General features: G+C 42.9%; 1 protein-coding gene across 2 annotated transcripts in view; it reads right to left on the bottom strand.

Moving 5' to 3' along the window:
• Nucleotides 1-15,255, bottom strand: part of ASAP1 (ArfGAP with SH3 domain, ankyrin repeat and PH domain 1) — a 339,019-nt gene that overhangs the window by 112,173 nt on the left and 211,591 nt on the right. For both annotated transcript variants that reach the window (XM_028105646.2, XM_028105644.2), the window contains exon 5: nt 12,184-12,329. In XM_028105646.2, the coding sequence (XP_027961447.1) occupies nt 12,184-12,329 (146 nt within the window). The remainder of the gene's footprint in view (nt 1-12,183; nt 12,330-15,255) is intronic.

Raw genomic sequence — 15,255 nt, 5'->3', positions numbered from 1 at the left:
GTCTTTAAGAAAAAAACAAAAACAAAACAAATAAACAAAAAAACAGGGGCACTTGGGTGGCTCACTTGGTTGAGTGTCTATTTTGGCTCAGGTCATGATCTCAGAGTCATGAGATTGAGCCCCATGTCGGGCTCCCCACTACGGGAGTCTGCTTGAGATTCTCTCTCTTCCTCTCCCCCTCTGCCCCTTCCCCGACTTGCACACGCTAAATAAATAAATAAATAAATAGAATCTTTTAAAACAAACAAAACCAAAAAATAAAAACCTTGAAGTACAGATTTTCACCTCTCTCTCTAAATATCAAGTGTATCAGGGGCACCTGGGTGGCTCAGTCGGTTGGGCATCTGCCCTCGGCTCAGGTCATGATCCCAGGGTCTGGATTCAAGCCCCACGTCCCGCTCCCTGCTCAGCGGGGAGTCTGCTTCTCCCTCTGCCCTTCCCTCCCACTCAAGCCCTCTCACTTACTCTCTCTCTAAATAAATACTTTTAAAATAAGTAAATAAATATCAAGTGTGCTAACCAATGCTTACTGCTGCTTAATGCTTCTAGTTCAAGAAAAGTGCATCTGCAAGCCTAAGAGAATAGTTTTATAAATATCTATTAATTATTTATGGCCTAGTTCAAGGTGTCTCTTCTGATAAGCCTTTCTTGATACCCTTGCCTTCTGGGTGAATGAATGAGTAACTGAGTAAATGATACTGCCTCTGGTGACCCAGCTTGAGAACTGCTGGAAAAGAAACGTGAACTCAGTTTTATCTGACTTCAGAGTCATCGCTTCTACCAACTCTCTGAACTTTCAATTGCTTAACATGGCTGGGCAACAGCCAGTCAACAGAATGGCTTATTCACACTTAGTAGAAGACGTATGCTACTAGTTCAAGGCTGGATCCGCAGCCTCTTTCTTCACGGTTAAACCTCGAGATACCAAAAAGCACCAAAGGGTATAATCTGAAAGAGGCAAAGTGTAAAGAAGCAACCAGCTTAAATAATCAGAAATTACACAGTGAAATGTAAAGAAGAAATAAATTCCAGAAGAGCAGATATGAAATGGAATAAAATTAAACACATGAAATGGATCACCTGATCCAGAAAACATCTAAATCAGCACGTCTCAAAGTGGTTCCATGGGAAGTTATCGTTTCTTATACAAGAAAGTTTGCAGTCAAATAAGTTAAAAAAAAAATGGAACTGGACAGGTCTCTTTAATAATAGGATGTCTCCAAGCCTTTAATACACAAATGTGCACTGTCAATCTCCAAAAGCTATATGGAGTACTTTTCAATCCAGTACTCTTGTCAAAGAAGGTGGCATGGAATTAGTGTTTCAGGGAAAACTCTTAGGGAAAGGCGTATCAGATTCTGATGCTCACGTTCCCAGGCAGAGGGAGCCAGATGCACTGGGCCCAGCATGGCCACTGCACATGGGAGCACAGGGTGTACGTAGCTCCAAGCATCCACCTGGCTTGTACGTGCCACCCACCACGCTCCCCTCACGAATCCATGTTCCTGGTGCTGGCTGACAACTGCCCAGAGAAAGGTGCTCTAGTTTGGTACCTGCCCAAAAGTCTGGGTCTGGAGTGGGTCACCTCCTCTGAAAACTGCAGGAAGTGGAGGTGAAGAGAGACTCAGAGGCAACATTCTGCAGCGAATCTAAACCCAGTTCAAGAGAGGACACTGAATCTGAGGCAGGCAGGTAGAACAGCAGAATCCAGGCAAGAGGTAAGGCCTGGGATGGAAAATGGGAAGTCAAGGAAGAGTAGAAGAGGCGGAGGAGTGAGTGTGAGGCTGAGTTCGGCAGAATTCTCTGAACAAAGGAAAATACCTGCATTTGCTTTGCACAATGGCCTCCAGATTTGGGTCTGGAAAAGCAGGTCTGGAGGCTTCTGGGACCAAGATCATGCGGACGGAGGCTGTTAGCTGTGTATCTCAGAACAGTGTTTGCCTTCCTCCTGCCACATCTGTGCCACTCTTTTACTTCCTGCCCTTTAAATCAATCCTTTTTCCTTAAATAAATTAAAAGTAAACTTTATACGAGGCCCATAAAAGGATGTCCACATCCTGAGAGGCAGTCCAGTGTACTTCTTAAAAGCATGGGCCCTGGAGCAGACCACCTAGGTCTGAATGCTGGCTCTGATACCTACCTGAGTGCTCTGTGCCTCAGTTTCCTCTACTGTTCGATAAGGATAATCATGGCTACTAACTGGTAGGGCTCGTGTCAGAATCGATGAGGCAGAAACAGTAATGCTCACCAAATATTCTACTTGCTCCCTTCTATTTCCTGTCTCCCAGCAGTGGGGCCAAGAACGCAGTTTAAGGTAGCGAACTAATACATCAGGGGAAGCGGTGATGAGCCTTCACATGATTCTGGAGCCTCTTCTCCTCTGCCATGGAGCATCCTGTGGGGATGGGGCGGCCTCTGAATGACTGTTAGCGTGTGGAGCAGACCCCCTCTGTAGTCATGCGACGTGAGGAGGAAAGAACCCTTCCTATGTGAAGCCATGGAGATCTGGGGGTGCATCTATTACTGCAGCACATGCTAGCCCCTTCTAGCGAGTACAACACATAAAGTGCTTAACACGGTGCTTGGGCTATAGGAAGCAACTCTAAATACACATTATTATGTTATCATTGTTATTTACATAAATAAAACTTAACCATAGGAATAATGAAAACTTTACCTGCCTGAAGGTCTCTGAGGGTGAGATCAGCTCAACCTTGAAGAGAGATACTGATAAGTGAACGTTAGGAACATCCCAAGCATTCCAGCGCCAACCTGAGACTTTCTCCCCCATGTTCAGTCCTCTCTTATGGCTAATGAAACCTTCTCCTCCAACAAGGGGCCAGTTTCTCTCTCCTTCCTCTCTCACAGAACTGCAGCTCTAAAACCTAAGTCTCTGCTAGCATGGAGACGCTGTGTGTGAGTCTGTTTCAAGTGGAGTAACATGGGACAACCACAAACACATTTTAAATGAAGAGTGTTCTTCACTGCATGCAAAAGTCACAAGAAGAAGATTCAATCCTGCTTAAAAGACATTATTTGAACTTCCTATTTACAATGTTTTTAATGTAAAAAAAAAAAAAAAGCCAAAAGAAAAATAAACCATTTTTAAGTTCAGCCCAGGGATACCACAGGATTTCTGTATATTGGATGTATTTAAGACACGGTACTCCCGTATTGATGAGCATAAAATTCTAATTCTATATAGGGAATCGATTATGGCTTAGTTATACCATGAAATATACAATGTAGCCTGTTAAAGCGATTCTGCAATTTTATTTGTATAGTTCTAGAGAGCTAACATAACAGGCTTTAAATAAAGTTTGCAAAGTGTATGTATAATACAAGTTTTATTTATTTAAAAACATTTTTTTAAGATTTATTTATTTTAGAGAGAGAGCATTGTGCATGAGTGGGGAGAGGGAGAGAGAGAATCTCAAGCAGTCTGCCCGCTGAGCACGGAGCCCCCAATGCAGGGCTCGATCTCACGACCCCAAGATCATGACCTGAGTGGAAACCAAGAGCTGGAAGCTTAACTGACTGAGCCACCCAGGTGCCCCAAGTTTGTTTTTTCTAAAACTCATTTAGCAGCAAAACCTGATCTAACCTGATTCTTGTGGCGGTAAGCTTTGACCTGAATTGAGGTGGGACTCTTTGGAGTCTTCATGTCACTTCAGGTAAATATTCACAAGTCTCACTGCAAAAAACAGATTGTGTCTAATTATGAGGACCTGCCTGAAAAGTCATGGGGGGTCGGAGAAGGGATGTTATATAATATATGGCATATGCACCCTGCCACCACTCTGGAATCTATAAAATTCTGAATTTTATCAGCTTCTCTTTATATAAATCTATAAAGATGTTTCAAAGGACAGAGCATATTATGAGTATTAACGGAAGCTGGGATTATATACTGATCTTTATTTCATTTAAAATTTTCCGTATTTCTCAAATTTTTACAGTAAACATGTACAACTTTTGTAAAAGAGGAAAAGAAAACCTCCCTCTTACCCATGTGGATAGATCTCATTTCATGAAAGGTCTCACAATATCAGCTGTCAGTAAAGCATGCCCAGACATGAGGGGACGTCTGGCAGATCAAATGCTAAACTCTTCCAATTATGGATTACCATTGTGCAAAAAGATAAGGTTGTTAAGACGTATTCTATAATCCAGGGGCTACCAACTGACTGTTGAGCATACTCATGCTCTACATTTTGCAGCATTTCAAAGAAGAACTTGAGAAATAATCTGTCAGCTATAAATCGAGATCCAACCTGCATGCTTCTTGGCTATTCTCTTTTAAGGGGGAAGAAAAGAAGAAAAATTAAAAATAAATCCTTAACTGGACCACATACCTTGCAGTCAGAGACTGCAAACAGGAAATGCTATGCAGCTGGAGAAATCTTTCCTTTGCTTCAACAGCTCTGAAGCAATAACTGTCCTCTGTTACAGGGGACTGAAGCTGTTGTGCAAGCTACAGAACTGTCCAAAGGCTCAGGGAAGAGAAGGCGTGGACAGTCCTGGCTGAACCAGAATCCTTCTTGGCACCTCCTTTTAAAAGAGGTTTTACATGTATTTTCTAAAACTGATCCTACGCTGGGAGTCTTTGGGGTATGGTTCAAATAGTTTTCCTTACCCATTGAGAACCTATTTCCATCCATCAGTTACTCCTTTCCTGTCCGATTTTGTGGTTTGGTGATTAAGTAGTGGATGCAATGCTCTGTTGACTCCTTCATTTCTCTCCCTGGATCACAGGCAATGATGGGATGCTAGCAGGAGAGCAGACCTAGCAGTGTTTAGCAAGCAACAACTTCAACTGCTTTCTTTGCAATGACTTAAAAGAAAAAAAGACTGAACATAATTTTGGTTCCATATATTTAACCAAATGAATAATAAAAATACTTCGAAACACTAAAACTCTAAAAGATCATCCTTTCTTTTCCTTCTTCTTTTTTCCCTTTTTAACAAGGATGCATTATAAACAAAGTATCATTAATGTTAACTACTAAATGATAATAAAAATAGAAGGAACGAAAGGTACAAAGGCACAGAAGCAAGAAACAGTCTATAATCCAGAAACAACAAGTAATTTTTTTTTAATTAAGATTTTTAAAACTTATTTATTTGATAGAGAGAGGGGGGTGAGGGACAGAGGGGAAAGCAGACTCCTCGCTGAGGGGCTCGATCCATGACTCTGGGATCGTGACCTGAGCCGAAGGCAGACGCTTAACTGAGCCACCCAGGCGCCCCTCAACAAGTAATTTGTTACATTGGGAGCTGGCTTTGATTATGAGGGCATCTTTCACTAGAGGAAGGACAAATTCATAGAGACTGGTAAATCAACTAAAGAAACATTTCTAATCATTAAAAAAAATGCTATTATCTACGAAATGTATGCTGTGAACCAAACGCTATGAGAGGTACTTCGCACTTAAAACCCGGCCGCACACATATTAAAGACATCTACAAAATAGATCATGTCCACATTTCTCTGGCTTCTCGCCACTAAGAGGCAGCATTCCCTAGCCATAGGCACACGTGACAAAGAGACTGGCTTCTGAGGGGAAAGAGCTCATCACTTCACGTTTAGGGAACAGTGGCCACAAAAAGGACTTGAACTAGAGGGAGCAACTGAAAACATGAATAAAGACTGGTTTAGAAAACCTATCAAAGTGCAGAGGAAGTGGGATTACAGATCTGATGACACAGCAGAAAAGTGAGGGCTTGCGTTTTGCTGGGCACATTTTGTTTTACACTGAAATTTTCATTTAACAAAAGCTGTATCATTCAAGATTTTCCCCCACTCTCTCTCCCTGACCAGAATTTGATGATTTATACTTTTACATAAACTTTCTATTTTGGAAAAATTAAAGACTCACAAACAGTTGCAAAAATGGTACAGAGAGGTCCCTTGTGTCCTCAACCAGCTTCCCCCAAGAGTAACACCTTATAAAGTTAACAGCTTACACAGGACATTATCAAAACCCGGAAGCCACACTGGCTCAAGACGATCAGCTAGGCTATAGATCTTATTTGAATTTCATCAGTTTTGCATGCACTCATTTTTTGGTATGTCTGCGTATGGTTCGGTGGTATTTTACCACACATATCGGTCGGTACAACCACACCACAATCAAGTTAGAGAACTGTTCTATCAACACAAAGAAACTCCCTCAGGAGCCCCTGACCCCTTCTCCAATCTCTGGTAACCACTGATCCACTCTCCATCTCTGTAATTTTGGATGACTTGGACTTTAATCCGAAAAATATACAAATGGCAATGTTACCTTGATGAAAGTCACCCATTTACAGAACTTGATGTTTTCACTTGAAGATGTCAAAAGCACACAGAAAGCAAAAGACAGAAGACCTTCTTGTATGTACGTGGGTAGTCCCACTGGACAGTAAGTCCCGGGAGCTCCTCTTGCCTGAGTACCTGGGCTGCCATCAAGCAGATGTCCCCAGCACTGGCTCTCACCACAGGGGTGGGACGAGGCTGCCATGGGGACAAGAGCTGAACTGCCAAGGATGATGAATCCATCACGGGGCATTCTTTGGAAAGTCATATCCTCTCAAGCTTCTGAATCTGTAATTTGTCCCAACTAGGGGAAGTGCAAACGCTCCAATGTCAACACTAAGTGAAATCTAGTGAAATACAAAGTTGCTCAGAACATGATTTCGCCTACTTGGGGGGAAAAAAGGTGCAGAAAAGAGGACTAGAAAGATAAACCCCAAATATCAATGACGGTTATTCCTGGGAAGGGAGAATATAAAAGAGAAACTGCAATTTTCTCTTTGGATTCTAAATTTTCCCCATCAGGCATGTGTTCTTCTTATAATAAGAAAAAAAATACATAAATAAAGTCTCCTGCAGTGGCTATTAATGCCACAGCAATATTAATATTAATGGAGTCTATTAATATAGTAACAGCCCACTGCGTGTGACTCAAGGACTTCGCAGCTTACAAAGTTTCTCATGTGTGTGGTATGACGATCCTCATAAACCATAGGACGCGGAAGGTATTCTTCCTCATTCTCCCCGTGAGGACATTTATGCTTCTAAGTCAGGCCATGTTATCAACCCACTCAGGGCTGGGGCCGGAATCACAGCCAGAGAATTCTTACGCCAGTGGGCCTCAAGGCGTGGTCCACAGGCCCCTAGAGGTCCCGAGGTCAAAAGTACTTTCATAATAATACTGAGATTTTATCTTTTTCCACCGTTTAGACATTAGCATGGACAGTACAGGAGTAATGGAGGTAAAGCCACTGGTGTCCTGCTCAACACCAGCGTAGGTCACTGTATTCTTCATGGTCATGCTCTTGTGGGCGGGGTTTGGGGGTGGGGAGGAGAGCGTAATTTCATTTAAAAATGCCCAGGATGAAACAGTAAAAATTACTGATTTGTTTACATATCAACCCCTGAGTACATCCTTCTTACATTCTGTTTAACAGGAAGTATGCACAAACCACTCTCAAGGCACACCAAAATATGACGGTTATCTTGAGAAAAAGCACTTACGCAGTATTTTGAGTTGCAAGCTAAAATAGCTGATTTTGTCTGTCAGCTTCCCTCCAGTTTTTCTTTTTGTAGAGAGAGAGAGTGTGTGTGCAAGTGGGGGGGGGGGGGGATGGAAGAGGGAGAGAGAGAGAGAATCCCAAGCAGGCTCCATGCTCAGTGTGGAGCCCAACGCGGGGCTTGATCTTATGACCCCGAGATCATAACCTGGAGCTGAAACCAACAGTAGGATGCTTAACTGACTGAGCCACCCAGCTGCCCCTTGTCCATCAGCTTTTTAATGGGACACCATTTTTTTTCCTTGAAAGACTGACTAACTGTGGTAGTGAGATGTGGGTATTTGGCAAACATTTTCTCAAAAATGGATAAAGTGAGCCTGTCACACATATGGTTTCAGATTCACATGGCTATTAACTACAAAGAAACTAACACTTGTCAAGTTTTGATACAGCATCAAAGAAGAATACTGAGAATCACCTTAATTCTTCAAGTGCTCCTCTTTCGTTCCAATATGTAGATCTGCATGAGGCTGTACTTTTTGTCTACTTCAACCAAACAGCATATTGCAACAAAATGAATTAAGAGACTTTAAAATTTCTCAATTTTAAATTATAACACAGTAAGTATGAACAGAAATGTTCCACATTGACAAGAACAAGAACTCTTCAGTGTCCTTGATCATTTTTAAGATTGGGGTACTAAAACCTCAAGTTTGTGAGTTACTAGCTAACAACGCTCTCTTTTTCCAATTTATTATAACTCACTGATGAGGGAAATGAAAGAGAAAAAGTGAGAGCGTTTTCAAAGCTAAACACAAGTGGGTTGATGGCGACCCGTATAGGTTCTAGCCAAGTCAGGTGGGCCGTAAGCACCCACAATCTATAAAGGCAATGAATGCTGTTACTCTGTAACTGTTGGGAGTTAGCGTCGCTGGAACGGTGCATGTCAGGGAACCTGGAATCAAGCCCCCAAACCACTATTTCCCAGGCACATTATTCTTTGGAGATTTGGTGCACTTATCTGTAAAATGGAACAGGACTATTCATACCTGCCTCTACCCAGGGAGTAGCCATAAAGATCAAATGAGAAGATGTAATAATAATTACAAATTAAATATAATTATAAACAAGAGAATAAAAACTTGTATTTGTTAAGCAAATTCCACGTGTCAAATACTGTGCTTAGTGATTCAATCCTCTGATCTCAATCAGGTCCCACGCTACCAGGTGACAGGTAAGGAGACTAGCACTGGAGAAGGCCAACCATTCGCAGTGAGGCTACCCTGCTGGGAGCTGGCCTTCCAGGTGTGACAGGTACCCAACTTCCAACCCCTAGCCTTCCCAGCCTCCCTCATCCTCCATTAGGAGGTCCAACAACTTTCTCCAAAAACCGTTTTCTAGTATGTGGAGGGGAAGGGCAGGAGGAAAAGCGAGTTACTTTAAACCTGACTTGGTCCATCGACTCTGGTACAGGCTCACAGGGTAAGTGGTTACAACTACGATCCTCCCTGCAGTCCCCAAGCGCTGGCCAGTTAGCAGCCGTAAGCTGGACGAGGGCAGACAGCCTCAGCCCCGTCTGGCGTTAACGCCAACATCTGCGCAGCTCCTCCCACCTGCTCATCCAACCCTCCACAATCACTGACCGCTAGGAAATGAAAACAAATCCACGTGGCGATGAGACAGTTATCATCACTTGGTGGGTCGTATTTCTCAGGACCAACCCTTTTAGAAAGACCTCAACACGATACACTCACAATACGGATGGCTTATAAGTAACACGATGAAAGTTCTTCTCTTTTTAGAGTTAGTCAAGAGCAGAAAGCTGGACCTGACCCCCAAATCTACCCTTTCCTCTACTTTAATATTTCAATAAAAATTATTAAAATACCCACTATATGTACTATCTTAATTAGAAAATGACATTTTTCAGTATGTGCCACAGCAGACATTTGGTATTTGCTGGTTAGATTAAGGATACAATTTGGAAAGGCTAAAAAGGCCAAAGTATCTTCTTTTATCTTACTCCCTAAATTCCACCTGTAACCATTATTGCTTAATGTTTCCAGACTCCACTAGCTTAAGAGAATAGGGTTTTTGGGGCTCTCCTGAGAAATACTCAAAGCTTCGACAAGCTCCTCATCTGGGGACCAGAGGTGCTGCAAGCTGGCCCGGACCCTTCTCCCTCCTGGGGGCGGGCCTTCCTCTGAGCTCTCGGCTCCAAGGCCTGGCCCCATCCGCCTGTCGGGTCTGCTCTATCCTTTCCTGGCAGAACATAAAAAGGGAAGCAGCAAGCTGCTGAAACTGTTGTCAGGTTGTATAAACTCCAGGGACTGGCTTTTTACTCATCAGGAGAGTGTTCCCTTAGTAACCGACTAGAGTACAAACACATTTGTCTACCTGCTCCCTCATCAGAATGCCACCACTCTCTTCAAAGGGAAACATGTTTGTTTTTGTTTTTTGAATTAAATGAATTGGGCCTTCTAGCAATTTCTATTAGATCTTTCTTAGACTTCTAACCCTTAAAGGAGAGTAGACAGGACAGAAGAGGGCCTGCAGCTTGGAGTAAGTTTAGGGAACCAGTGAGATCAGCATTTCTCGATGGGGAAACACAACTATCAAGGTGTGTCTCCTAACACCTAGGTCTAACCCCGCCATCAGCTTGAACACTGAACCACCAAGGCAGATGAGAGAGGCAGTATTACAGAGTAGGGTGGTAGAGACAGTGGACTCGGGCACATGTCTACTTACTAACAATGTACCTGGACAAGTTAAGTAATAATGTGCCTCAACTTTCTCATCTGGATTGAAGGTATAATAACCACAGGATTGTTTTAAGATGCTGAATAAGAAATCTACACATGCACATTGCCAGGTTCACCAAAGTGTTCAATAAATATCAGTGGTTTCTGTAGGGCGGTCAGCAAATGTATTACTGGGTAAGCAAATACAGACGATGAATGATGCCCAAGTGACCGCTGCCTTGTGGGGCCAACATGCACTGTGGGCAGGGACCCACAGTGGAGGGGAGTGAAGGAATGGATTGGTCCAGGGAACGTGCAAGTGATGAATCTCAACTAAAGCCAAATACATCTGGCGTCCCGGAAACTAAAGGTTAGCAAGATATCCCTGTGAAAACACCTAGCTCGGGGGAAAACAGAACTTCCTCCCTGAGCAAGTCTGTTACCAGTTATTACCCAAGTGAATAGTCGGGAGTCCTGTTTCACTTCCTTTCTTCCCACCACATAGCCTTTGAGCAATGCCATCAGCAGAAAGACAGGCAGTAGCCAGAGGAAGGAGAAATGAGGGCCTCTTCTGAATATAAGAGATTTAACTACTCCCAAGATTTACAGAGGTATCATGGATTTGTCAGATAAACCCCAAAGTGTAGGAATGTATTGGTCCTAAGTTCAAAATTACCCTTTCTGAAGTTTTTGAAAATAAGACATATTTCCATTCTCAACCTTTATTTTATGAATAGCTGTCACTATAGGAGACTAATTCAATGGCATTAAACCACAAATTAGAATTAAGCTGTGAGGAAGACAGACACGTGCATGTATTTATCTAGTACGAAAGGAAAAAAAAAAGAGGATATTCTGACTGGTCAAATATCCAGGTTAATACACTACGGAAAGGCCATCTTCATTTTTCCAATACTGGGTACCCATCTGTAAGGCAGGCATCTGTATCAAACAGACCTGTGACAAGACTCTCCTGTAAGGCCAAAGAAGCCTGTCTAACAGAAACTGACCCAGGTCAAGACACCTTGAGCCTGAGTTCTTAAAGGAGGCAAAGGTGTCATATTGAGAGACTGGGGGAGGGGAAGAAGCAGCTCCTGTTCCTCAGGAAAGAGACGAGGAAAAAGTATGATATAGTTTTCCTCTGGCACCATTCAACCTCCCTGTACCTCTATCTCGGGACTTTGGAGAAGACAGACTTGCTTAAATTAATGCATAAGAAAGTGTGAGTGGTAGCAGTACCCAGAATGAACCTTCTCAGTGTCAACAGGGTGTGAGGGCGGGAATCCAGACACTGGTGCCCACCCCAGAGACTGCCCCGCCCTCAACTCTGTGTCTGCCTCCTGGGGCCAGCACCTCTCCTGTCCGAGGTTTTTAGGGATTCTTGTCATCACCTTCTGTAACCATGGATTCCCTCAATCTCAAAATCTTTTTCTCGGTAGGGGGTTAAAAGGATGTGAGGAACTGGGAAGGTTCGTTATTTGTAAAGCAGGGACCAAGACGCATGCTCGTCTTCATGCAAGTGAGGTATAACACTTACAGTGCCTACTTCCAGAGTATGTTTGACACAGAAATCATCATCACCCTTTCAACTAATTAAAAAGCAACAGTTGCTAAAAACTATCTGAAACAAAACCCAAACTGAAATAGTGGCAGAATGTGCAAGAGAATTCAGGTTAACCAGCTTCTCTGACTCAAGAGATCTAACCCCCGCTATCAGCTGGATCTAGGAATTTTACGGTATTTTTTTTTTTAAATATATATATATGTGGCTCCATACCTGAGACTTTAAAAAATTTTTTTTATTTTAATTTTTTTCACCCCCAGGACCGGGGGTCGGGGAGATTATTAGATTGTTCTCTTTATCTTCTTATTGCACTTTGGTCAGCCTGTAATTAAAAAAAAAAAAATCCCGTAGGCCATGGCTTACCAGATTTTTCAGCAGCGTGGACAGTTCCTTTGTAAGAGTAGAAAACTTGACAAAAGCGGTGCCAAGATCTGGGTTGTCTCGACTTAAAAAATTACTTCCAAACTTGTCAAGAACTTGTGCATAGTTTTCTTCATTTTGTACGTGATCTAAAAAAGAAAGAGAGAGGAGTCTGAGCTATTATCTGCCACGATGACGAGTTATTTTGAACCCTGATTGATCACTAGAAACTCTTAAAAGGAAAGCAAAGAGAAATTGCATCAATTATTCATTGAACATGTCCAGAGGTGGTCAGCAGGGCACTGAATGTCTTCACCCACTCTTAGAGGAGATTTCCTGTTCTTCTATAGTGTTCAGTTCACCTACATCCCAGTTAATCCATGGACCCCCACAGGTGAGGGGTCAAATTATCATCACATTTTAAAGTACACTGAGTTTCCGTTAAGAAACTATGATGATCAGGGAACAAGGAGAAAATTCTCTTTAGAAAATCAACCTCTGGGCGCCTGGGTGGCTCATTAGGTTAATGTCTGCCTTCGGCTCAGTGGGGAGCCTGCTTCTCCTTCTCCCTCTACCCCTCTCCCCCACTCACACACGCATTCTCTCTCTCAAATAAATAAATAAAATCTTAAAAAAAATCTATCTTGAAATGCAAAAGAAGAATCCATGGGTTCTAACATGTTTCTTTCTCTGCAACTCAACTTAATTTCCTTTAATTCTAAGCCTCAGGTCTGAGGAACAGCGTTTTTAAAAAAATTTTTTTTCACATACAATCTCTTGGTGTAAATCGTGCAGGCGTGGATCAGATGGATTTATGTTTGAAGTCTGAAGTTCACCACCTATAAGCTTGCTAACTTACCAGTTTTTTAACTTTTAGGGCCCATCAGAGGCATTAATAAATTTCCTCACTCTGAGCTTTGGTTTTCCAATCTGTAAAATGAGACTAATACTATCTTACATGATTGGGGTGCTGACGAGCTGATACAAAGTATCCAAAGTTTCTCAAAAGAGTGAGTGTTCCATAAATAACTGCTCCCACCTCCCTGAAACACTTTCTCTACTTGACTTCCAGGATACCACACTCTCTTGACTGTCCACCTATCTCATGTCTGCTCCTTTCCAATGTCTTTGCTGGATCTTCATCTCCCTGACCTCCTCATGTTGGAGAGCCCAGGGCCTTTCCTCTTCTCTGTCTATGCTCATTCTCCGCATCTCACCTTGTCTGTGGTTTTGGAGAGTTTCTATCAGTTGACAACTCCCAAACTGATAGCCCCAGCACAGACCCCACCCCTGAAATACAGACTTCTACATCAACTGCTATTCACAGTATCTCCACTGGGATGCCCAAAGACTCTCAACTCAACATGCTAAAAGCAAACCTTAATGTTCTGGCCCCAACCCTCTTTTTCTGCAGACCCTTATATCTTGGTCAGCTAATGGCAAATACACTCTTGTAGTCATTCAGGCTGAAACCCATCAAAGTCATACTGACTTTTCTCCTTCTCACACCCCAGACGTAGCCCATTGGCAAATCCTATTTATTGCCTTTACCTTTAAAATACAACCAAAATCTGACTTCTCACTACCCCCATGGGTATCAACCCTATCTAACATCATTTCTTACCCTGACCACCGCAAAAGCTTCCTACAAGTCTCTTTATTGCAGTTCTTGCTCACCTACAGTCTACTATCAAGACAGCATCCAGTGTGATTCTGTTAAATTGTGCATCAGATCTGTGACTCTTCTATCAGATGTTATTAGCACTTATAACAGAAACCCAGGTGCCCCATCCTAGCAGGCTCTGGGAGGCAGCACCGCACATCTCTACACCCCTAAGGGAAGCAGGCATGGAACATGATACACACGAGCAAGGAAGTATGACTGGAGCCAAGGTACACCACTTCCTCGGGGAGGCATTTCAGATATCTGGACTCCCCACTTCTCTCTTCCTTTGTGGTAGAGAACAGGGAGGCACCGATTTGTATGCAGGCCCCCAGGAGAGGCATAATATTTACTGAACGAATAAATGAACGGTAAGTACCTAACAATATCATGTCTAGCAAAATCGTATCTCTAAAGGCTTCCTTCAATACCTCTTTAGAAAGCCTTCCCTTAGTTGGCAATAATCATTCCTTGCCTATAATTCTCTGCACCTATTTTGCAGTATTTTCCACCACATCACATCATTTTTGTTTAAGTTCAGATCTTTCCTTGCCACCAGACCACGAGAGGCAGGGATTACCTCTAGCTCACCTCCACGTCCCTCCCCAACTAATACCACTGTGTTTGTTGTTTTTCCGTGAGCTGTGCTTAAGGAGTGAGGGCTCCATAAATATCGGTTGACTTCGATTTGTTGATTTCCTTTTTAGGAATTTCAGAAGCATTCCCTTCTTAAACCTCCTAGATTGCTGAATAATTGAGAGAAAAATCTAAGTACTGCATTCTCAAATACACTCTTGATGACTGCCCGGGAGCCAGGGGCCCTCACGGAACCAACCGTGAGTCCGCACGGGGGCACGGCCCAAGAAGGAAGTCTGCACTGAAGGAAACGTGTCACAGCGCTCCAGTGAAATGAAGTGAGGCCCAGCAGCCTTCCAATCATCACCGCATCAAAAATTCATGATGCCTACAGTGGATGTCAGCATTTTAGCCTGAGATATTAAAAAAGATAAAATGCAGCTCTGGTTAGTGCCCAAGTAACGGAGGGAAGCGGCTCAGAAACACACAAAGAAAGGCCACATCAGCGCTCGACAGACAGGATGCATGTGTCTGGTCTCCTCATAAACTGGAGTTACCCCTGATAACCTTTTGTCTGAGGACAAAACAGCCTCACCTCACCCCAGAGAATCCCACCAGACCCGACACCCTCTTCTGCTTTTGGAGGCTAGCAAAAAGGCAATTCAGCTGCCCGTTCAACTGCATTCAAAGAAGTGTCTCTAGTAAAACACAAACATAGAGGATTTTCGTTTGTTTGCTAGTAATTAGAAAATATTTCAGAAGACATATATCATAATCTTCAGATTAACAGAACACTCATGTACCCACCAACGAGTTTAAGAAATAAAGTGCCACAG

Source organism: Eumetopias jubatus, unplaced genomic scaffold (genome assembly GCF_037043125.1).
Source record: "Eumetopias jubatus isolate StellerSeaLion01/CBP00866 unplaced genomic scaffold, mEumJub1_p1.0 scaffold_4, whole genome shotgun sequence".
Classification (NCBI taxonomy): Eukaryota; Metazoa; Chordata; class Mammalia; order Carnivora; family Otariidae; genus Eumetopias; species Eumetopias jubatus.
The sequence above is the reverse complement of the archived record's forward strand: the minus strand, read 5'-3'. Positions and strand labels throughout refer to the sequence as shown.